The sequence below is a fragment of the Castor canadensis genome, chromosome 7, assembly GCF_047511655.1.
Source record: "Castor canadensis chromosome 7, mCasCan1.hap1v2, whole genome shotgun sequence".
NCBI classification, from domain to species: Eukaryota; Metazoa; Chordata; class Mammalia; order Rodentia; family Castoridae; genus Castor; species Castor canadensis.
Window position 1 is genome coordinate 133479305 of NC_133392.1, and position 24608 is coordinate 133503912.

General features: G+C 38.4%; 1 protein-coding gene across 33 annotated transcripts in view; it reads right to left on the reverse strand.

The window, feature by feature from the left end:
- The window catches only part of Macf1 (microtubule actin crosslinking factor 1), a 358063-nt gene that overhangs the window by 158903 nt on the left and 174552 nt on the right, over positions 1-24608 (reverse strand). For all 33 annotated transcript variants that reach the window (XM_074080499.1, XM_074080502.1, XM_074080517.1 and 30 more), the window contains 13 exons: positions 9001-9167; positions 8360-8472; positions 8153-8259; positions 7489-7608; positions 7235-7330; positions 6498-6625; positions 6318-6411; positions 5963-6117; positions 5022-5298; positions 3553-3681; positions 2626-2703; positions 1639-1800; positions 139-243 (listed from right to left, as the gene is read on the reverse strand). In XM_074080499.1, the coding sequence (XP_073936600.1) occupies positions 139-243; positions 1639-1800; positions 2626-2703; positions 3553-3681; positions 5022-5298; positions 5963-6117; positions 6318-6411; positions 6498-6625; positions 7235-7330; positions 7489-7608; positions 8153-8259; positions 8360-8472; positions 9001-9167 (1731 nt within the window). The remainder of the gene's footprint in view (positions 1-138; positions 244-1638; positions 1801-2625; positions 2704-3552; positions 3682-5021; positions 5299-5962; positions 6118-6317; positions 6412-6497; positions 6626-7234; positions 7331-7488; positions 7609-8152; positions 8260-8359; positions 8473-9000; positions 9168-24608) is intronic.

Here is a 24608-nt window from a genome sequence, read left to right on the forward strand (position 1 = left end):
ACAGGGAGAAGATCCAAGACAAATAAATGATTCCTGACACCTCCTTCAGGTGTCTTTCAGCAGAAGTAAGCCTCCAATTTGAATATTTTTATAACAACAACTCAGCATTGAACCCTCACACATTTTCAAGCAACATACCTCTACTGTTTGCTTGGCTGGGTGGTTCTCAAGTGATAGTAGTTCTGCTGTATCTTGTAAAGACCGAAACACAACCTGTTTCTCCTCCAGTTCCATTGTCAACTCCTGAAAATTGAATTCACTTTTATGGAATGAACGCTATTAAGGGAAAGTGCAGCAATAAAGAAAAATCAGTGTTCTCTACCCCATTTCAAGGAGACTATAACACAGGATTGGTACTAAAATGAGAGGTATAAACAGCACATGCTAGAGGATTACAGAAAAGAGCAAAAATGCTGTTACTAGTGGAAAATCCACAGAACACATGGGATATGAGCCAGCCCTGAATAAACTGGGAGAACACTGAATGAGTGCTGGAGGTAGAGAAAGGAGATAGTATGGATGAAATGGGTGTTCACGTCATCACCACACCAGTACGTAGCATACCAGTAGAGTGGGGTTACTGACTGGCTGGCTTTGCTCAGACTGTTCCCTCAGCCCATGACCTTCCTCTGACACTAAATGCTATGAATACTATAAGACCCAATTTAAAGGCCAGCTCTTCTGTGAAATCTTCCTATCAAACTTAATCCCATCTCCTTGATGCTTCCAGAGCACTTTCTTGTCTGACATAGCCTAATTTTAGTTCCACACTGACTGTTTATTGTTTTATAGTACCCATTCTTCTTTACTTCAAAAGAATCATATGTCCTTCTCTAATCAGGAGAAGATCCTATTTTCTAGTGACTATAACTTAATGAAATTAGAATACTTAAACTGAGTACTACTGAAAAAGCAATTTAATAATTCTATTTGTACAGGGTTTACAAAATCCTTCAAAACCCTGAGTAGCAAATTATGGAGAGGAGCAAAAAAATAACTTTACATTTTCATTAACAGAATAAAATGCGTTGTCTCATTATTCAATGCTGAATTTTCCTGCCCATTTTACAAACTGAGAGATTGACACTAAAATGTTACTAAATTAATTAATAAGGTGAACTCGAAAATTTGTAGAAGCCAAGAGTATATCCCAGTTAAGTAATACTAAACTCTTTACAAAGAGCTTTGCCTAGATTGGCTCATTAAGTATTACTCAATCTTTTATACAACTCTTTTTGAAGTAGTAATTATCCCATTTCACAAAGGTCCAGAGAGATCAAATGACTTGCCCCAAGTCAGAGCTAGTTAGTAGAGAAATAAAAATTGAATTTAGGTCTGTCTCACTCTAAGTCCTATAATCTTAACCAGAAAGCTGTATTACTTCTAAAATGACTCAACTTTTAGACTGCTGCTCTATTCACCAAAGGCAAGCCTTTTAAAACGCATTCTAAATAAATTAATTCTAGGACTCCATTGCTCCTCTCTCCATATACGTTTCTCACATACATAGATGCATTGAGCAGAGTCTCTATCTCTAACACAATGCAACTTCAGAAATCCAGGCTCTCAGGAGACTAGCTCTCTGTCTCCTTCTCTTGCTATCAAATAAACATGACAGGCCTGCTGTGCGAGACTTACAGAGAAGTAGTTTCTCTTAGCTGAGATATTCGGATTATTATCACTCCAGTCATATGCTAGTTCCTCCTCCTCCTTCTCATTCAACCAGATCAACTCAGCTGTAGCTCTAGAGACAAATTTATGCAGGCTCTGAAGGTGCCTCATCCGGAAGCTAGACGTCTCCTAGACAAAGCAAGGGTTAAAAGGATAAAAGGTTAGCCTGCCAGCCTATACATCTGTAGAAGACACAACATTTGACATCAGAGGAAAAAAAGAATCCAGGAAAAGAATTTGGCCTCATTTTTTTTCCCCCTGTGCTTAGAATCAAACACAAGGCTTCATGCATGCTAGGCAAGTGAGTCCCATTCTAATTTCTGTGTTCTTCTTTATGGATTCAAGTTTTATACACGTTTGGTACAAGACTCGCAGAGCCACTATCAGAAGATGCCAACTCATAAGGCGTGGGGTTCCATGCATAAATAAAGAATGACCGTATCCTGTCTTACTCTGTATAATCTTAATAGACAGGAATGATAAACACCAGACAGGAAGGGAGTCCCCTCCTACCAATCTCAAACTTTTAGTTTTGGTGTTTCAAAGTACATATGGCCACTGTTCAGGTGAACAATAATAGCTAGGATAGGTTCTACTTATTTATAATTTTCCAAAGTAGTAGTTTCTGACCTATTAAGAAAATGGAAGCTAGGTGTGGTACACCCTTTAATCCTAACACTCAGGAGGCTAAAACAGAAGGAGCATGAGCTTGAGGCCAGCTCAAGCTACATAGTAAGAGGTTGCTGAAATGGAGGGGAAAGAGGGAAGGGGGAAAAGAAGGGGAAAGAAGGAAGAGGGAAGGGAAAGGAAGGAAAAAGAAAATGGAACAATTGTACAGTAAATGATATAACCCAATAAACAGAAAACTAAAACAGAGCCAAGTCATGGAAGAGAGTTGTTTGGAGGGAACCAGATTCTCTACAGCATAACCTAAATTAATCAGTCAAAACTCACCCTTAATTTACAATACTGTGTCTCCAACTTTCCAAGAGTTTCAACATAGCTAGTATGGAAATTCTGGGACATCTTTCCCTGATAAGAAAGAAATGTAAAAAAAGACATTAGAGAAAGCGCAAACTATATGTTATAATCTCAACTATGTAAATAATATGTCTACACATAAATAAAGATTAGCTGCTCTGTGAAAGCAGAAGTGAAGACAATAAATCTTTGGGTCAGACTTTATAGAACTAGGTGGGCAATAGTTTGGCCACAACCAACAGATCTCACAGTCCTGTGTTTCCAGAAGTTCAGGGAGGCTTGTAAGTAAAACCTATGCCTATTGATTCCCAAACTAATCAATTGCTTCTTTGAATGGGAGACTTGAAATAAAAAAATGGGAAGATAGTGGCTGGGGATGTAGCTTATTAATAAAGCAATTGCCTAGGCTGTGTGAGGCCCTGAGCTTGATCCCCAGCACTGCTAAGGGCGCAGAGTGGGGGTGGGGTGTCTTTGAAGAGTGCGGTGGGGAACAGGTAGAATGATGAATGAGGCAGAGGACACTGAATAGTTTCTCCACACTAGTTCTCAACTTATTGCAGGTATACAGCAGAGAGAAATGAGTATGAATTTTTGGAGGAAGAAAGCATGAGTTTTAGATACTGCTGCTGCTACTTACTAATTCTGACCTTAGCTTCTTGTGTCACTTTTCCTTTTTGTACAAAGGGGTCAGTTAATAAAAATACCTTTCTCGCAAAGTTATTTCAAAGTTTAACACAGACACTTCATGTAAAGAGGAAATTTGCTCTAAAGTGCTGCTATTCATCATAACCGTTCTTTTCCAGAGCCCCTTCTCCTTGAGAGATAGCTGCATTGTGCATACCACCCTATTACCTGCTCCACTCCGTCCCTCCAATGATGTGGATTCTGAATGCTACTTACCTCATACAGCCTGGCTTCCGTGACACTTGAACCCAGTTCTTCCACACTAGTATGGATGTGCTGCTGTGCTTCTAGCTGTAACCCCACACTAGGCAGGTCATTGCCCCACTCTGCTCGCTCCAATTTCATCTGGGGGGTGGGGTGGGAAAGTTATTTAATAATTCACTACTAATGAAAATAAAGTGGCCAAAATCAATGTCTGGACACAGTGACAAAGGGTAGAGATTGGGGCAAAAGGACATCTAAACCATCTCCATCATTCCCTGGCCTCTCATTCCATAGCACATCATTCCATGTACCATAATCAACCCCCAGGGAGCTGGAGAAGAAAGCACACCAACTACAACAATGGAGGCAGCCTTTAGGGACACACTCCTTCAGCGATCAGAAAGGAATCTACACAAGTTGAAAATGTTCAGGCATTTCCCTTTATAGAGTTCCTCCATTTCATAATCAGAGCAGATATTAGAAAGAAATACTGAAAATATTTAGCTATATTCATGGTATCAATTACTAGCCAATGCATGATAATTTTAAGGCAAATGAGCTTGACTCTGGGTATTTTTATTTATTGGAACATCATTTGTACATGGGAAGAACTTAATATAAAATGGAGTTACAAAGATAAGGATAATATCAAATTTGAACAATTATCCTAGAATATAATAGTGTTCTTGGAACTGTGGAACACAGCAGCCTTGTTTAAACTTAAGAGTTAAGACCACTGGTGGGAGCTGGGCACTGGTGGCTCATGCCTGTAATCCTAGCTACTCAGGAGGCAGAGATCAGGAGGATAGCGGTTCGAAGCCAGTCCCAAGCAATTAATTCCGTGAGACCCTATCTCGAAAACACCTAACATAAAAAAGGGCTGGTGGAGTGGCTCAAGGTGTAGGCCCTGAATTCAAGCCCCAGTACCGCAAAAAAAAAAAAAAAGCCACTGGTGGAGTGGTTGAAGTGGTAGAACACCTGCCTAGCAACTGAGAGGTCTTGAGTTCAAAAGCACCACATAGACACACACTCATACAAAAACATTGTGCCTTTTGGCTGGTAGTGTAGCTCAAGAGGTAAGAGTGTCTACCTAGCAAGTATAAGGTCCTGAGTTCAAACCCCACACCAACAAGAAAAATGAAGATTAAATTCCTCTGCAATTGAGGAAATTTCAGAAATGACAAATGAGATTTATAGACACTGAAATTTTTTCTTACAAGCTCCCACTTAGGGCAGTTAACTGAAGGAAACAGATTCCCAAAGGACATCAAATTAGAAAAGCCTATGCTATTCAGTGTGGGATTGCGAGGATTTGTACTTACTCTATCTATGTAAGATTTAAGAAGAAGGGATCTTAGCTCCAGGCAGGATCAATAACTAAGGGACTCTACCAGGGACACAGAGTAACCTGGTCCTCTCAGATAGCTGCTGGAGCCAATAAACATTATATACTACTCAAAGCTTTTAGGACATACACCCACCTGCATCTCTTCTACCCAAGATAGCAGTTCATACACAAATCGGAGATTGCCTTCATCTTCAGAGGAGGAGATAGACACAAGTTCAGCCCGAGTCATGGGCTTTCGGAACCAAGAATTAGAAGAAGAATGAGTTGCTTTGGTCAAGGGTTCTGCTTTCAGATGAGTAGTGGTTAAAGTAGTGGGTGGGGCCAATTCAAGGGCAGTGAAATGGCCCTTCCGGTACAGATTTGTACACTCCAGACGCAAGGTGACTAGCTCATCCTGCAGACGCATGACCCTGAAATGGAAGATAAGAGGAAGGAACTTAAATCTATAACATACTTAAAATAAAATCTTCACTACCTATTTTACAAGAACATGGTAAAAATAAAGATGAGATCATATAAGGAAAAGTTTTTTGAAAAAGTGTTAAAAGAATGCAAGGTGATATTTTAACATCATCTAGTTTGGAGTTGTCTTCAAGGCAAATGGCAAATTACAGTGTTAATTGGAAGGGAACTAATACCTATTTATGTAACTCCTGCATGGTCTAAGAGAATAAACAATGGAATACCATGTGATTTTAGACAATCTTAATCTGCTCTGTGATTCTCAGCTTTCTCTTCTCAAAATGAGTGCATTAGATCACCAAGTGTTCAACCAAGTATGCTATTGCACCCCTGTAAGTCACACTTAAGTAGGTAGGGAGTTTACAAAATCCCATAAAGCTTGGGCATGGTTGGGGGAATCATACAGGCACTTACTGGGAGGAGCCTACAACAGGGGGAAGTTGTCTTCTACCATGAGCAATTTCCTGCCCAAAGTACACACAAGTAGTATCCCCCTGAGACATTTATTTCTCAGGTACAAGTTATAAGATTCAGGGCCTGACTCTTGACTCACTCTTGATCCATGTGCCTAAACAGTAAGCAAGTCCTCTATGTGAACACCTTGTTCCTTACCTGAAGGCCAGCTCTTCTAGCTGGTAGTAATTCTCATCCCGTAAAATCTGGAGGTCCACCTGTAACTGCCTGAGAAGACGTTCACACTCCTGAGTGTACATGACGACGTCGGACTCGCATTGCACTGGCTGTCCTGACTCCAGGTGAGCAGCGTCCTGGACAGAAAAGGAAAATAAAAGCAGGAAAACCTCACTGCTTCCTCTCACTAGGATGGAGTGAGTCAAAAGGCCCACTGCACTTCCAAGAAAAAGGAAGTAACACAGCTGAATTCCTCAACTATTAACTTTGACCTTAGAGCAGAGGGAGAAAAGTAGAAAACATGTAACATAAGAAGTAGGACAAAATAGAGACTTACAGCCTGCAGCGTATTCTTAGCTAGTGTCAGTTTTTCTTCACAGTTCAAAGCACCATTTTGGATTTTGTTTGCAATCTGTAGCAGCAATTCCAGCCTAAAATAAGATAAAAATCATAGTAAGTGCAAGGCTCAAAGCAGCCTGGTAATGAATGTCAGATCACCTTCAGGCTCTGGACCCACCTCTCTACAGCTGGCCGCAGGGACTTCTCTCGCTCTAACATCTCAATGATGAGTTTTCCCCACTCTTCTTCCACATCATTAGGGTGATAGCCTTGAGGCAGCTTAATTCTACCAAACTCAATCCACACCTGAAAGAGATACTTTTCAGTCTAAAACCACAGCCATGCCCTCTGGCCTGTTTTCACTATTATTTGTACTTTACTTCCTCTTTCTTTACCCAATCAGCAGTACCTAATTATGAGAAAATCAAATATTTAACATTGTCTCACCTTAAGAGGAACAGCAACAAAAAAAAAAAATCACCTCTAATGTGTAGAGACTACTTGCTCTAAATCCTTCCACTCCTTGTATACTTTCTAGAAATTTTCCTGTCCTCTCAATGATCCCCACTCTGGCAAGGTTAAATGCCTAGCTCTACAGCTTCAAGTTCTCTAAGAATCAAAATGTGGATGATTTCATCCTAGGGAAAAATTCAGCTTCCCTCTAAGAAGCTCTAAGAAGCAGGAAAACTCATCCACAACACTCAAGATTTCTGAATAAACATATGCCACTTTTCAGTAAGTCCTTTAAAAGATACAGATGGCTAGAACTGCTCCTTGACCACAAATCTTCAAGACCAGACCGAGTACTGCTATTAATGCAAGTTGGGAAAAGGACACAGATATCTGTCTAGTCAGGAAGCAACAACAGTGGAAACCAGCAAATGCCAAGTCTTAGCCAAGTATAAGTTTCCTTACCTCTAATAATTTATATAACTCCTCAATTCTTCCTTTTTCTCTCTCCTTGGTCAGAATTTCTGTTTCTTTGAAGTGTATATATTGGTTATAAAGTGCCTACAAAATTAATATTTTGTGAATAAATGATGAATGGAAGTAATAGCACCCAATTTTGCATACCACCTCACCCAGAGCCAGCAACATTCATCTACGGTAGCTCTGAGATTTACTCCCTAAAATGAACTGGTAAAAACAACTTGACTCCATAACTTTACCTTTAGTTCAACAGGGTTCTGGGGGAAAGATTTATCTGACATCAGTATTGTATGCTGTTTGATCCAGGGAATAAGGGAGTCCACTCGGCTTTGGTATTCTTGCCATCTGGAGTCCACTTCCTATTGCCAGAAGGTAAATATCACATTCCTGATTTGCAATTTGCAGAACAAGCACAGGAGCAAGCAGCTAAAGCCATCCCAACCATGTAAGTTCCTTTCCCCCTAAATGCCTAGACAGATGTTCAGTTTAATGCTCACAGTCCCAGTTTCAAAGCGCTTCAAGGACTCTCAGGCTGGCATTCAGTATCCTGATATCTAGAAAGGCTACAAATCAAGCCACTAAAACTATTCAGAAAAGATCCATGAAATACCTAACCAAGCTGATATCGGTAGCTGAGAAAATACTGCCTCATCTTGAATTGAGGATGAGAAAGACATTTTTTGCTAGTGTTTAACATCAAAAGATCTGTTCTAGATGGTACAAAATTAGCACTATCTAGGCGTATTTCCAAGGACAGTGTCCATTGTGATAAACATATATAGATTCAGGTGGCTGTATGTAAGTGTTCTGTATACAATGAGAACTTAAGAGAAACTGTCCAATCAATGTATTCCACCCCAACAAACTGAAGTCAGAAGTATTTTAAGAAAAATGTTCTTTTACCGTAGCACTGATCCCTTCTCCACCCTCTGGTACTTTAGGGAAGGCATCATAAATTGAAGACACATAAGTGATTACAGACTTTTCATCTGGAGATGGCACATCCACATCTGAGGGAAAGGATAAGAAATGTCTTAGTCAGAACAGAGGAACCTGCCAGAAGGAACAATGAATATCTGTCAAATGTACTCAAATTCAGTAAGTTCTCACCTTCTGCATCCAGCAACCGGGTGACTCCCAGTCTTTCTGCCACTTCAAAAGCCTGTTCCAGATTCTCTCGGTTACTTTGAATTTGCACCCTCTCCATATCTACCAGATCAGGCCTGTAAAAAGTTCACCGAGGCACATGAAACATCACTGTTGTTGTTAAAAATTCCTTTCTTCCTCACTCACATGATACCAAGTCCCCTGCTGTTCCTCCCCACTCTGATCAAGCCCCTCTTCAAGCCCTTCACACATATTCTTTCCTCTAAGCAAATACTCTTACCCCAGAGCCTGTGTGGCTTATTCCTGACACCCTCAAAGAGGCCATCTCTGACTACTCTTATTCAAATTACCACAAAGCACTGTCACTCCTTACTCTTCACTGTACTTGCCACTATGACAGCATATATTTGCTTGTTTTTTATTCTCCCTACTGAAAGGTAAGCTCTATGAAAACAACTTTTTCTAGTTTGTTCACTGTTATCTGTGCCCAGTGCCTAGCACAATAGGAACTTGATAAAGATTCCTTCTCAAATGAATTGGTGAATCAGAGCTTTAATTTATCGAGGGGGAAGAAAGCATTATAACTAATTATAAACAGGAGATGAGATGCCCTTCCAAGAGCACTGATACTCCACTGTACTTACCTATATCGGTGAATCAGTGCATTGAACATCTTCCCATCGCTCCAGCAGGAAGAAAAGTTGGTGCATTTGATTCCTGTGTAACCAGCTGTCACCTTCTGAGTCCATAGGAGTAGTTTCTCCTTGGCTGACATGTCCCCTGATTCCCCACTAATGTAGATGTCAGAGATCTGCCAATACATAGGACATGGAGTAACTTAGTATAAATAAGATGGAGCCTTTTAAACTTTCTCTTTTCCATATTATGGCTCCTGGAGGAAAAGGAAGCTCTATGGCTGGCAGCACTGTTGATGACAACTCCAACATATACTCACCCTCTTTAACAGTCAAAGTAATGCAAATTAAAGCCATGAGAGGTTATTTCTCACCTATCAAACTAGGAAAGGTTGGTTGGTTTATAACGATACTAATGAGGATTGCAGAGAATATCTAAAATTGGATAGTCCCATAGTTAGAGTACACTAGAAAGAGTGTAAATAGCATAACTAGTGAGAGTATAACTATTCTAACTTCTCTGTATGTTAATTTTGAATCAAGTCTTAAAAGAGATATACAACTTGTTAGGAAATCATCAGATATATGTACAAAATATAAGAATGTTTACAGAACATAAGCAAGCATGATACAGCAAAAAATTCTAAAAGCTTAAACTAATGAGGGATTACTGGTTACAAATGGCACATGCATAGGACAGAATTCTTGGTAGCACTTAAAAAGATATATTTTAATGAAGAGAAACAAAATAGTATATATAGTAATCCCAATTTTATATGAAAGATATATGAACATATTTAAGCTATATAGTCACATATATGTGTGTGTGCATATTATGTACGTGATATAGATGCACACATGAGTGCAGATACAAACTTAGAAACACACCAAACTAATAATCATTAGTTATCTCTGAGTGGTAACATTAGGGTTGTTTTTATATTTTCCTAATTTTCTGTTTCACATACATACTTATAATAAGAAAAAAAGCTGTTTGGAGAAATCTTCAAAATACAACACAAGATCTATTTTAGAGAGATGGCAGTGTAGAATAAGAAAAACACATCCTTTTGATTCCACACAAACCTGGATTTGAATCCCAACCTGTACTGCTGCACTCTCTCAGTTATCACATCTATATAATGGGAGTAATAGCTACCCTCTTTTCAGGAGTCCTGTGATAATTAAGATTACACATAAAAGTGTCTAGCCCAAATTCAGGGTTATGCTAAAGAAACAGTTTCCATCCTTCCTTGCATGGATGATGGTCTTCCTTCAATTCTTTTTTTTTTCCCCCCTGCCCCCACCCCCTCCCTTACCACCCACTCCACCCCCTCCCGCTCCCCCCCTCAATACCCAGCAGAAACTATTTTGCCCTTATCTCTAATTTTGTTGTAGAGAGAGTATAAGCAATAATAGGAAGGAACAAGGGGTTTTGCTGGTTGAGATAAGGATAGCTATACAGGGCATTGACTCACATTGATTTCCTGTGAGTGTGTGTTACCTTCTAGGTTAATTCTTTTTGATCTAACCTTTTCTCTAGTACCTGGTCCCCTTTTCCTATTGGCCTCAGTTGCTTTTAAGGTATTTGCTTTAGTTTCTCTGCGTTAAGGGCAACAAATGCTAGCTAGTTTTTTAGGTGTCTTACCTATCCTCACCCCTCCCTTGTGTGCTCTCGCTTTTATCATGTGCTCATAGTCCAATCCCCTTGTTGTGTTTGCCCTTGATCTAATGTCCACATATGAGGGAGAACATACGATTTTTGGTCTTTTGGGCCTGGCTAACCTCACTCAGAATGATGTTCTCCAATTCCATCCATTTACCAGCGAATGATAACATTTCGTTCTTCTTCATGGCTGCATAAAATTCCATTGTGTATAGATACCACATTTTCTTAATCCATTCGTCAGTGCTGGGACATCTTGGCTGTTTCCATAACTTGGCTATTGTGAATAGTGCCGCAATAAACATGGATGTGCAGGTGCCTCTGGAGTAACAGTCTTTTGGGTATATCCCCAAGAGTGGTATTGCTGGATCAAATGGTAGATCGATGTCCAGCTTTTTAAGTAGCCTCCAAGTTTTTTTCCAGAGTGGTTGTACTAGTCTACATTCCCACCAACAGTGTAAGAGGGTTCCTTTTTCCCCGCATCCTCGCCAACACCTGTTGTTGGTGGTGTTGCTGATGATGGCTATTCTAACAGGGGTGAGGTGGAATCTTAGTGTGGTTTTAATTTGCATTTCCTTTATTGCTAGAGATGGTGAGCATTTTTTCATGTGTTTTCTGGCCATTTGAATTTCTTCTTTTGAGAAAGTTCTGTTTAGTTCACATGCCCATTTCTTTATTGGTTCATTAGTTTTGGGAGAATTTAGTTTTTTAAGTTCCCTGTATATTCTGGTTATCAGTCCTTTGTCTGATGTATAATTGGCAAATATTTTCTCCCACTCTGTGGGTGTTCTCTTCAGTTTAGAGACCATTTCTTTTGATGAACAGAAGCTTTTTAGTTTTATGAGGTCCCATTTATCTATGCTATCTCTTAGTTGCTGTGCTGCTGGGGTTTCATTGAGAAAGTTCTTACCTATACCTACTAACTCCAGAGTATTTCCTACTCTTTCTTGTATCAACTTAAGAGTTTGGGGTCTGATATTAAGATCCTTGATCCATTTTGAGTTAATCTTGGTATAGGGTGATATACATGGATCTAGTTTCAGTTTTTTGCAGACTGCTAACCAGTTTTCCCAGCAGTTTTTGTTGAAGAGGCTGCTATTTTTCCATCGTATATTTTTAGCTCCTTTGTCAAAGATAAGTTGCTCATAGTTGTGTGGCTTCATATCTGGATCCTCTATTCTGTTCCACTGGTCTTCATGTCTGTTTTTGTGCCAGTACCATGCTGTTTTTATTGTTATTGCTTTGTAATATAGTTTGAAGTCAGGTATTGTGATACCTCCTGCATTGTTCTTTTGACTGAGTATTGCCTTGGCTATTCGTGGCCTCTTGTGTTTCCATATAAATTTCACAGTAGATTTTTCAATCTCCTTAATGAATGTCATTGGAATTTTGATGGGAATTGCATTAAACATGTAGATTACTTTGGGGAGTATCGACATTTTTACTATGTTGATTCTACCAATCCATGAGCATGGGAGATCTCTCCACTTTCTATAGTCTTCCTCAATCTCTTTCTTCAGAAGTGTATAGTTTTCCTTGTAGAGGTCTTTCACATCTTTTGTTAGGTTTACACCTAGGTATTTGATTTTTTTTGAGGCTATTGTAAATGGAATTGTTTTCATACATTCTTTTTCCGTTTGCTCATTGTTAGTGTATAGAAATGCCAATGATTTTTCTATGTTGATTTTATATCCTGCTACCTTGCTATAGCTATTAATGATGTCTAGAAGCTTCTGAGTAGAGTTTTTTGGGTCTTTAAGGTATAGGATCATGTCGCCTGCAAATAGGGATATTTTGACAGTTTCTTTACCTATTTGTATTCCTTTTATTCCTTCTTCTTGCCTAATTGCTCTGGCTAGGAATTCCAGTACTATGTTGAATAGGAGTGGAGATAGTGGGCATCCTTGTCTGGTTCCTGATTTTAGAGGGAATGGTTTTAATTTTTCTCCGTTAAGTATAATGCTGGCTGTAGGTTTGTCATATATAGCTTTTATAATGTTGAGGAACTTTCCTTCTATTCCTAGTTTTCTTAGAGCTTTTATCATGAAATGATGTTGGATCTTATCAAAGGCTTTTTCTACATCTATTGAGATGATCAAGTGGTTTTTGTCTTTGCTTCTGTTAATGTGGTTTATTACGTTTATTGATTTTCGTATGTTGAACCACCCCTGCATCCCTGGGATGAAGCCTACCTGGTCGTGGTGAATAATCTTTTTGATGTGTTGCTGAATTCGATTTGCCATTATTTTGTTGAGGATTTTTGCATCAATGTTCATTAAGGAGATTGGCCTATAGTTCTCCTTTTTGGAGGTGTCTTTGCCTGGTTTTGGGATAAGTGTAATACTGGCTTCATAAAATGTGTTTGGCAGTTTTCCTTCCCTTTCTATTTCATGGAACAGTTTAAGGAGGGTTGGTATCAGTTCTTCTTTAAAGGTCTGATAGAATTCAGCAGAGAATCCATCAGGTCCTGGACTTTTCTTTTTGGGGAGACTCTTGATTGCTGCTTCAATTTCATTTTGTGTTATAGGTCTATTCAGGTGATTAATTTCCTCTTGGTTCAGTTTTGGATGATCATATGTATCTAGAAATCTGTCCATTTCTTTAAGATTTTCAAATTTATTTGAATATAGGTTCTCAAAGTAGTCTCTGATGATTTCCTGGACTTCCATGGTGTTTGTTGTTATCTCCCCTTTTGCATTCCTGATTCTACTAATTTGGGTTTTTTCTCTCCTCATTTTAGTCAGGTTTGCCAGGGGTCTATCGATCTTGTTTATTTTTTCAAAGAACCAACTTTTTGTTTCATTAATTCTTTGTATGGTTTTTTTGGTTTCTATTTCGTTGATTTCAGCTCTTATTTTTATTATTTCTCTCCTTCTATTTGTTTTGGGATTTGCTTGTTCTTGTTTTTCTAGGAGTTTGAGATGTATCATTAGGTCATTGATTTGGGATCTTTCAATCTTTTTAATATATGCACTCATGGCTATAAACTTTCCTCTCAAGACTGCCTTAGCTGTGTCCCATAGGTTCCGGTAGGTTGTGTTTTCATTTTCATTGACTTCTAGGAACTTTTTAATTTCCTCTTTTATTGCATCGATGATCCATTCTTCATTAAGTAATGAGTTATTTAGTTTCCAGCTGTTTGCATGTTTTTTGTCTTTACTTTTGTTGTTGAGTTCTACTTTTACTGCATTGTGGTCAGATAGTATGCATGGTATTATTTCTATTTTCTTATATTTGCTGAGGCTTGCTTTGTGCCCTAGGATATGATCTATTTTGGAGAAGGTTCCATGGGCTGCTGAGAAGAATGTATATTGTGTAGAGGTTGGATGAAATGTTCTGTAGACATCTACTAGGTCCACTTGATCTATTGCATATTTTAGATCTTGGATTTCTTTATTGAGTTTTTGTTTGGATGACCTATCTATTGATGATAATGGAGTGTTAAAGTCTCCCACAACCACTGTGTTGGCGTTTATATATGCTTTTAGGTCTTTCAGGGTATGTTTGATGAAATTGGGTGTGTTGACATTGGGTGCGTACAGATTGATGATTATTATTTCCTTTTGGTCTATTTCCCCTTTTATTAGTATGGAATGTCCTTCTTTATCTCATTTGATCAATGTAGGTTTGAAGTCTACTTTGTCAGAGATAAGTATTGCTACTCCTGCTTGTTTTCGGGGGCCATTGGCTTGGTAAATCTTCTTCCAGCCTTTCATCCTAAGCATATGCTTATTTCTGTCGGTGAGATGAGTCTCCTGTAAGCAACAAATTGTTGGATCTTCTTTTTTAATCCATTTTGTCAAACGGTGTCTTTTGATGGGTGAATTAAGTCCATTAACATTAAGTGTTAGTACTGATAGGTATGTGGTGATTCCTGCCATTTAGTTATCTTAGTTGTTTGAAGGTTTGATTGTGTGTACCTAACTTGATGTTACTCTCTACTGTCTTGCTTTTTCTTTTCCTGTGGTTTGGTGCTGCCTGCCTTTTCATGGTTAAGTTGGGTGTCACTTTCTGTGTGCAGGATCCCTTGCAGAATCTTTTGTAATGGTGGCTTTGTGGTCACATATTGTTTTAGTTTCTGCTTATCATGGAAGACTTTTATTGCTCCATCTATTTTGAATGATAGCTTTGCTGGGTAGAGTATCCTGGGGTTGAAGTTATTTTCATTCAGTGCCCGGAAGATCTCACCCCATGCTCTTCTTGCTTTTAATGTTTCAGTTGAGAAGTCTGCTGTTATTTTGATGGGTTTACCTTTGTATGTTACTTGTTTTTTCTTTCTTACAGCCTTCAATATTCTTTCCTTAGTTTCTGAACTTGTTGTTTTAATGATGATATGTCGTGGAGTAGTTCTATTTTGATCTGGTCTGTTTGGTGTCCTGGAGGCCTCTTGCATTTGTATGGGAATATCTTTCTCTAGATTTGGGAAATTTTCCGTTATTATTTTGTTGAATATATTACGCATTCCCTTCGCTTGCACCTCTTCTCCTTCTTCGATGCCCATGATTCTCAAGTTTGGTCTTTTGATGGAGTCAGTGAGTTCTTGCATTTTCTTTTCACAGGTCTTGAGTTGTTTAATTAATAGTTCTTCAGTTTTTCCTTTAATTACCATTTCATCTTCAAGTTCTGAGATTCTGTCTTCTGTTTGTTCTATTCTGCTGGATTGGCCTTCCGTTTTGTTTTGCAGTTCTGTTTCGTTCTTTTTTCTGAGGTTTTCCATATCCTGGCTGTTTTCTTCTTTATTGTTGTCTATTTTTGTCCTGAGTTCATTTATCCATTTATTCATTGTGTTCTCTCTTTCACTTTGGTGTTTATACAGTGCTTCTATGGTTTCCTTTATTTCTTCTTTTGCTTTTTCAAATTCTCTATTTTTATTGTCTTGGAATTTCTTGAGTGTCTCCTGTACATTTTGGTTGACCCTATCCAGTATCATCTCTATAAAATTCTCATTGAGTACTTGTAGTATGTCTTCTTTTAAATTATTCTTGTGGGCTTCATTGGGTCCTTTGGCATAGTTTATCTTCATTTTGTTGGAGTCTGGATCTGAGTTTCTGTTCTCTTCATTCCCCTCTGGTTCCTGTACTAATTTTTTGCTGTGGGGAAACTGGTTTCCTTGTTTTTTCTGTCTTCCCGTCATTGTCCTTGGTGTTGTTACTGTCCCTGTACTGTGTGTAATTAAGTATTTTCTAGCTTGTAATAATAACAATGGTAATATTGAGAATGGAAGAGTGAGCTGAGATGGAAAGCAAGAAGTTAAAGAAAAGGGGAAAACAAATATACAGACAAGAGGGAGAAAGCAGAACAAGGTATCAGACAAGAGAGTTTCAAAGGTATAAACAGGGAGTGTTAGTGTACTAATCGACAGTAAGCTGAACAGACAATAGAGAGACAGAGAGAGGATTGAAAATCAAAGATAAAAAAATAAAAAATAAGTATATGAAAGTAATATCTATTTATAAAAATGAATTAAAATAAAATGGAAAATAGAAAATTAAAAAAAAAAATAAAAAAACTTCCAAGTTTATATGCAATGCAATTTCAGTCTTAATAATTTGGATGTCCGTCTCAATCTCCAGTCCTGGAGTTGGTGCCTCAGATGTTGTTCTGTAGTTGTCTCATCAAAGGGGATGCATAAAGTAGAACAAAACTACACTCACACACACACAGAAGAAAAAAAAAAAAAAACCCCACCAAGTGTCCCCAGTTCAAATGCAATACAGTTTCAGTAAGTTTTTCGGCTTGCAGGTGTAATTCGGTTTTCTCTCATCAAAGGTAGGGAGAAAAAGAAAAAAAGCCGTCTGGAGACAGTTCTGAGAGTGGTATCTGCAACTGTGTCTTGCCTGCCTGCTGCTCTCAGCCTGTAGCTGGCGGCGTTATTTATGCAGATCTCTGGGGTGAGCTAGCACTCACCTGGTCCCACAGGCTTTGTTTGCTCAGAGTTCTCCTGTGCGGGGGAGGGGGGCCTCTGCTACAGGCTTTCTCCTTTCCAAGCACTGGGAAAGGTGACACTGCCCCGCATTGTCAGGCCTGCGTGTTTATTTACAGTTCACGTGGGAAGTGGGTCTTCCCTCCTCTCACAAGCGTCCCCGCTCCTGGTTGCTGGGCGCGCCCCGCTCCCGCCAGAGGCTCTCCGGCCCGCCCGGCTCGTTTCTTTACAGTCCCGGGAAGGCTTCCCTTCCCCCAATCTTCAGCGCTCAGGGCGCCCCACCCTCTTTCCAGCGTGTCTTAACTGTTCTTATTGCTTAGTACTCTGTTTCTCTTTTTTTCCCGGGTGGAGGTCAGTCTGTCCAGGGGGCTATGCTGCTCTGGCCCAGGCTTGTCTGTGGGGGAACCGCGGTACCGCGAAGCTCACCTGGTCCGCGTCTTCCCACGCCGTATGAGCGCCGGCCACTCCTTCCTTCAATTCTTAATTTTCTAACTCCCACAGTACTGACAGTCTGTATCATCACTTAATAAAATGCTATTTTGGATTGCTGGCTATTACTATACGTATTTAATTTTATCTACCCAAGACTGTAGGTTTCCTGAAGGACTGGCACTACATCTTAACAGTCACAACTATCTAAAACTAAATAGCAGCCTCTATGAGGAAGCCTCTAGAGGCAGAGTCTGTAGGCTGCTGAGTGCCACTGGATGCATTCAGCAGCAGTTGGGATCCTAGAAATAACCTCCAACTCTGAGGTTCTGATCATAGTCCTTCTGAATATTGCCCATTCGCCTAGTGTGGAGCTGGTCACATAGTAGGAACTTAACGTGTTAATTAATAATCATTTGGTTTATAAGTGAAATAGTAAACAACAACAAAAAGCAAACAAAATATTTGGAGATAAAGCCTATCCAGAATCCAGAGTCAGTTCTGGGGTTTTTTTTTGTTTGTTTGTTTGTTTGTTTGTTTGGACAGCAAATAGCAAATTCGCAGCAGTGTAAATAAAGTCAAACAAGTTCAGGCTGATACTAGTAACAGCGTCTCCCCTAGAGAAAAACTATGAATAACTTTATATTCTTGCCAGTTTTCCTTTTTTCAGACTTTATAGTGAGCATACTCTACTTTTATAATAAAACTATAAAATAATCATGATTAACAAGAGCATATCTGATACAATCCTTTGTAAGCATTTAAGAAGAGTAAGACCTCAGACGAATCACTTAAGCCTCTTGGCACTCCATTTTCCCCATATTTTACACAGGCTCCTTAAACAGACTGAGTAAGATGGTGTAAGCAGTACATAGAAAACAGGTATTTCCTTCCCATAATATTAAAACAGCATACCCTTCCTAATTTGGGGTTCAAGTGTCTTGTCTCTTAACTCTTAACTGTCTCTATCAGGTGAGTACTGGGAAAGTAGCAGCCACTGGTTGTCAGTACAGGGAGGCAATCAGGTACTTAGACACCTCCAAGTGTCTGAATACCAAATTTGTAAACTCAATTTATAACAAATAACATTACACAACAACAGAAGATTCAAGAGATCTCCAGTTGACTTTTATGATGGTTCAACTTAGATTTTTCAATTTTACATTGGTGCAAAAGTGCACCCACACAACTATTCTGGGTTTCACTCTTAGTACAGTATCCAATAAATTATAAATGTTACTAAATACTTTGGTAGTATAGCCGAGGATTTTGCTCAACTGTAGGCAAGCAAATTTTCTGAGCAGATTAAGGTAGGCTAGGTTAAACTATGATGTTTGGTAGGTTACATATATTAAATGCATTTTAAAATTACAATGTGTTTATTTGGATGCAACTCAGAGTGGTACATCTAAAAATTAGGAAATATAGGGCCAGAAACTTTAATACTTTATTGAGGATAAAAGAAACTTAGCAACTCAATGTTGCTAAGATGTCTGAAGGCAGACTGTAAGAATAAAAGAGTATGGGCAACTTGAATGGAGTCTAGAAAAGGGAACCCAGGAAGTACCGCCTACATTCTTGTGAAGGTAAAATGGTATCCCCTAACCAGCAGGTATATTTGTACGTGAGAAATCAGGCTACTGCACTTTGATAATGCCAGATAATATTATTCTACAAAGTTATCCTTCACTCACCACCTCTCTGCCCTGACTCCATGTTTATCTGAAAACTTTCAGATTATTATTGTTTCACATATATACTCTAAGACAACAAAATAGTTGATGCAAACACTCAATAACTTGGCAGTTAAATTTCATTTTGTAAATTAATTAATTTCTACATCAACTAATCAATTGCAAGTGTGATCAATTCCATAAAACTCAATCAACATCAGGTGGGGAAGGGAGTGCAGCTACAAAGACGAGCCATTATCCTGTAAGCCTGGTATAAACAGCCCCCTCCCTTGTATCAATCCTATTCCAGTTCCCTTAACAACATTTCTAGCTGCCTTATTTGTTTATTTGCTTGCTTATCTGTTAGTTTTTGGTGGTACTGGGGTTTGAACTTAGGGCCCAGAGCTTGCTAGGCAGGCATTCTACCCTAGCTGCCTATTTTAATGGCTAAATGTTACTCAACATTAATAAATTCTAGCACTTTCACTGCAACTGCTTCATGAACATATTAAGAAGGCAAAACACAGAGAAATATGAAATAGATTTGGTGAAATAAAAAGGAATAAGAAAATGAGATCTGAATATTTGGTTCTTTACCAAAAATGAAAATCTGGTTATTCAATTAATCTTATATATCTGGTACAGCCATAGCAATCTCTCTGATGACAGTTTCTAGAAGCCTGCCAGTCACATTGCACTGAAACTGCTTCAATGAATAGCTTTGCTTCAGATTTCCAACACAGCTGTATTGAGATGGGGAAATGTTTGGCTCCCTCCAGGAAAGGAAAAATACCATTTGGATTAGAGTCCTTCCTAGACTGTAAACTGAATGTGAAAAATGGGATTACCATCACAACCCATCTCTATGATTAACACTGGCTTCTGTCCATCTCCTTGTAATACTCGCATGTGATGTGTGCACAGTGCCGTCCCCTGGACTCGGCAGAAGCATTTACCTTAATCCCCAAAATGCAGAGATTCAGATTCAGTTTCAGGGAACTTGCTCCCTCATTTGGGTTTTAAGCAGGAAGCCACCTGAAGAAAAGGACCACCTCAGAACCATACCAGAAACTATGCCTATGCCAGACACCATGGAGAATAAAGAAGTCACACACTGTTGATTCTTTCTATTTTCACTTTCTTTTTTTTTTTTAAGAGTTACATTAAAGGTTTTTTTTTATTTGTTTATTCATATGTGCATACTCTATTTTCATTTTCTAAGCAACCTCTATGTTCAAGAGCTGTGTTGAAGTTACTGACATCTCAAAACATAGCATTAGGCCTCAAGCTCAAGAAATTTAGTCAGGGAGACAATTTATACAGAGAGTGATATTGTAACAGAGGTAAGCAGCTAACCCCAACTACCAATGCCAAGGGAATTCTCAGAGATGACAGCATCTATACAGAGTTTTAGTAAGTATAAGTTCACCAAGTGATAAAAGAGGAAAACAAATATGCAAAAAACAAGACATGTTTGCCTTACAAGAACTTAGTTGAGACAAAAATAAAGCTATTGCAAATATTTTTCCAAATGACAACAGATAAGTGGAAGTAAAAGAGGAATAAAGGAAGTTTAGTAGTCTTCTTGAATGTTTTAGAAATTAACTTACATCTATACACATAGTTAAAATTAAGTAGTATATCTTTTATGAATTCATTAATTCATTAATTTACTATTAACACCTTTCCTGATAATACTGCTCAAAAATCACATGCATCTTAGACATCAATGTCTTTTTCATCAGTCAAGCTATTCTAAGAGTGAATATTCTAGAAATAGCATCTAGACTTCTTTACAAGTTTTTCTTCAGGGCAGTACTAGGGTTTGAACTCAGGGCCTCATACTATTTTAAGATTTTTGTGATACAGTAGTATTTTTCTGAGCCCATACTATCTCTGGAAATTTCATTTCCAACTACAAGAATCTGGTATATAAAACTCATTCATTCTCTTGGTATCTATAATCTTCATATTGTGACCACTAGCTCTGTGTATTTTGTTAAGTGATATGAGTAAGTTTTTAATGTTAAGATTTGTATATAACTACATTGAACATTTCAAACTAGTAGGTCATATTCCCATGAACAAAAACTAAAATTTTCTTGGCTTTTTAGTCTCTCTTTTTTAACCAACTGTCAGTTGATCTCTACAAAAATTGATACTGATGGAACTAGCAAATAGTGACACAGACTAATTCATCTTTTTCCACGAAATGACTATAACTTCAGTGGAAGTCCAATAGTAAAACCTCATAAAAAGTCCGACACTGATAAACTCTACTTTCTGAAGCCTAAAGCCTGGAGGGGAAAAGTTCACTTTATATTTAGTCTTATGTGACAGGTGGTAGTACCGAGGCTTCAAATCAGGGCCTTGTTCTCAGTAGGCAGGTGTTCTACCACTTGTCATGTCCCCAGTTCCTCAAAAATATTTCTTAAACGAGTATGATTTAAACTTATCCTTGAAGGATATTATAGACAAAAAGAATTTCAGGTATAAAGTAGATAAAAACAGACTGGAAATTGAGAGAAGTTGAAAAAGGAATTGTAGATGGGCTGGGTTTGGTGGTTTACATCTGTAATCCCAGCACTCAAGAGGCAGAGGCAGGAGGATTTTGAGATCAAGGCCAACCTGGCTACCTGACTTTAAAAAAAAAGTAGATAGTTAATGAGTTGACTAGCTGTAATGGGAAAGCTCAAGTTGGGAAATGACAGAAGATTAGAGAGATTAAGGAGTAAGTGGAATACCATACTAAGGAGTTGGCCTTTATAAATTTATATAACTCCCAGAAGGTGAGATGTTCTGAGCAAGGAGACATTTGATTCTCATGGCTTGGCATTTCTAGCTGGCCTCATTCAGAAAAGGAATCAGATCTTGAAAATGTCCATTCAAGAGGCAAATTGGCGCCCAATGCAATGACTCATTACAAAGGCCTAGTTAGCGGGATCTACTGGCAGTGAGTTCATGGGGAATACAGAGAAAGAAGGTGTTTGTTACCAGTATGAGGGTGAAAGGCCAGTGGGTACCTCTTTCAGTATTCAAATTCAGAGTCTTGAAGATCTCATAAGGGAACATAACTAGAACAGAAAGTTTAGGTCACAGGATGTGGGCATTTTTCAGTTCTAGTAAATATTGTCAACCTCCTCTCCAAATTAGTATCAATTTATACTCCCACCCACAGGCTAAGAAGAGGTTTTCTCATTATTCTATATCCTCTTACACTGGGTATTTTCCAGTTTTTTGTTTGTTTGTTTGTTTATGGGTTTGATCAGTAGCAAGAGACTTCTTATGTGTACAAGGCATTTGGATTCCCTTTCATGTGAAGTGCTTCTTCCTGGGATTTCCTCTATTTTTCTGTGAGGTTATTTGTCTTTTCCTGGTTTATTTGTACAAATTCTTCAAATAACAACACTGATAACCAACATCTGGGCTAGGTCATGGCTCCAGTCTTAGGTGCTTACCTAGAAAGTGTGAGGCCCTGAGTCCAAACCTCAGTACCACCAAAACCAAAAAACAAACAAAAACCAAAAGCATAAACAAGATGCTAACATGTATTGTGCTTTACTTACATTAAATAATACAACTTTCATAACAGCCGTACAAAGTATGTACTAGTCTTACCCTCAATAGGCAAACGAGGAGGTTGTGGTAGAAAGCATTATATATAACTGCTCCAGGTATACTGTGAATAAGTGGTAGAACTGAGATTTAAATCTAGCCAATGCACTCCATACTTTTTTTTTTTAAAGGTACCAGGGATTGAACTCACAGCCTTGCCATGTTCTCTACTACTTGAGTCATGCCTTAGGTCCTTTTGCTTTCGTTTGATTGTTTGATTTTTAGATGGAGTCTCATGATTTTGCCAGGGCCAGCCTCAGACCATAATTCTCCTACTTCTGCCTCCCCAGTGGCTGAGATTACAGGCCTAAGCCATCATGCCCAATCACTCCACACTCTCAACCACTTCATATGTATAACATTCCATATAGGGTGGATATTAATCATTTTTAGCATATGCATTTTTATCACTATTACATGTGTTTTATACAATTTGTTTTTCTTAACTTTCCATTCTATTTTTATGTAGTTTTTTCTTAACTTCTCATTTGAAATAGAAATATTCAAATACATACAAAAAGAGACATAATATAGTGAGTCCCTATGTACATATTTCATCCATTATCAACTCTAGCTATCTTATTTCATCTATACTCTACCCACTTCACTCCTCCCCTATGATTAGGAAGCAAAAACTACACATATTATTGCCCTATATAAACATTTCTGTAGCTACCTTTAAAAGATAAGGGCTCTTTTTTAAAAACATAACTACAACACTACTGTTACACCTAAAAATAGTAATATTTTTTATTTAGTAAAATTTTTTGAAAAACAAACAAAATCTTTTCTTGAACAAAGCTTTAATTGAAAAGTTAACTTGTACATACCTCCAATAATATTATCTAGTTAGTTTTGCTTTCTCCTACAATGCAAAGCCAACATGAATAAAACAACTTTCCCTCGAGTTAAAGAAATGGAAAAGGAATACTTATAAACGGAAAAGGAATACTTATAAACTGAAAAGGCTGAGCCCAGAAAATAACATATTAACTCATCTCTTTCTCATCATTTCTAGCCAAAAGTATTAGCTGACTATTCACCTGAAATTGTAGAGACTAAGGTGTGTGTATTGACAAGGACACCAGTATAGAATCAAAATCTTCATTCAGTAGGATCACTAATAGTGTGGATAGGAGATTGGAGGGGCACCCAAGATGGGAGGAGAAATAGATTTTCAACATTTTTTCTAGATCAAATGAGCCAGATGTTATGAATATTGATGGTAGCTGTGAATAGGGAGTCCCAGGAAAGGAATAGACCAGAAAAGGTCTTTGTCTGACATCAAAGTACTACTGCTTTTAGCCCCTTCCATCCGGCTCCAAATCTTAGTCTATTCAGCATTCTGAAAACTATGTTTGTCAGCTGGCCTCTGTCATCCTGCTTCTGCATTAACTGTATTCTGACAAGGGAAGATTCAACAGTAACAGAACAGAAAAGCACTTTTCTTCTATTATCTAAACCTCACATTTAGCAAGAATCAGAATCAGCTTCCCATTTCTGAATATCCTGAAAAGCAGCAAAACCCATTGTGAGGTTATTTCTAACCATAGTCTGGTCCCACTCTGTCAACCTGTCCTGGACTAATCAACAGGAGAGAAAACAGTTATGCCAAGGATGGACACTGCTGTGAATGAACCATGAATTATTTTCTGAGGTAGGTTATTACTTTTACATACTAAAAACAAAAAAAAGCACTCAAAACAGCAAACAACCAACACTACTAAGGTATGGCACAGATTCCTGTTTAGGAAGGAGCTGGTATGTGACCAGTTGAAGCTGCTCCTCTGATCATGTCCTCCCTGAGCTCCCACTCTCTACAAAGCAATGTCACACTCCAGGCACATGCTCACCTTACATTCAGACCCACATTTACAAGAGCATGAAGTGACAGAATATGCTGTCTTCTGTCTTTCTGGTTGTTGCTGTCCTTGACCTGTGAATAGTCTACTAGTGAGGGAGCAGCTTCCTAAAGATAAAGTTCCTACACAGACTAGGAGAATTTCAGGCCCTTTTTGGCTGCAAGAACTTTCACTCTAAAGGGATTTCACAATTACCCTAAGATACTTATGTCATATAGAATGGTCAGTCTACATCACATGATAAACATAGTGCTTCAGAAACATGCCAGGTGTCTGTGCTGAGACTCAGCACTTGGTTATTCAGCCTCAACTATATTTGAATAGTCTGAGTGTACCTGTACTGAAAGGATAGAAGGAATGGACGCAGAGGTTGGCTACTTGGAAAATGTCGCATATCAATTTTCCTCATATACTGAACTGCAAAAAAAGTCACACATCTATCAATACTG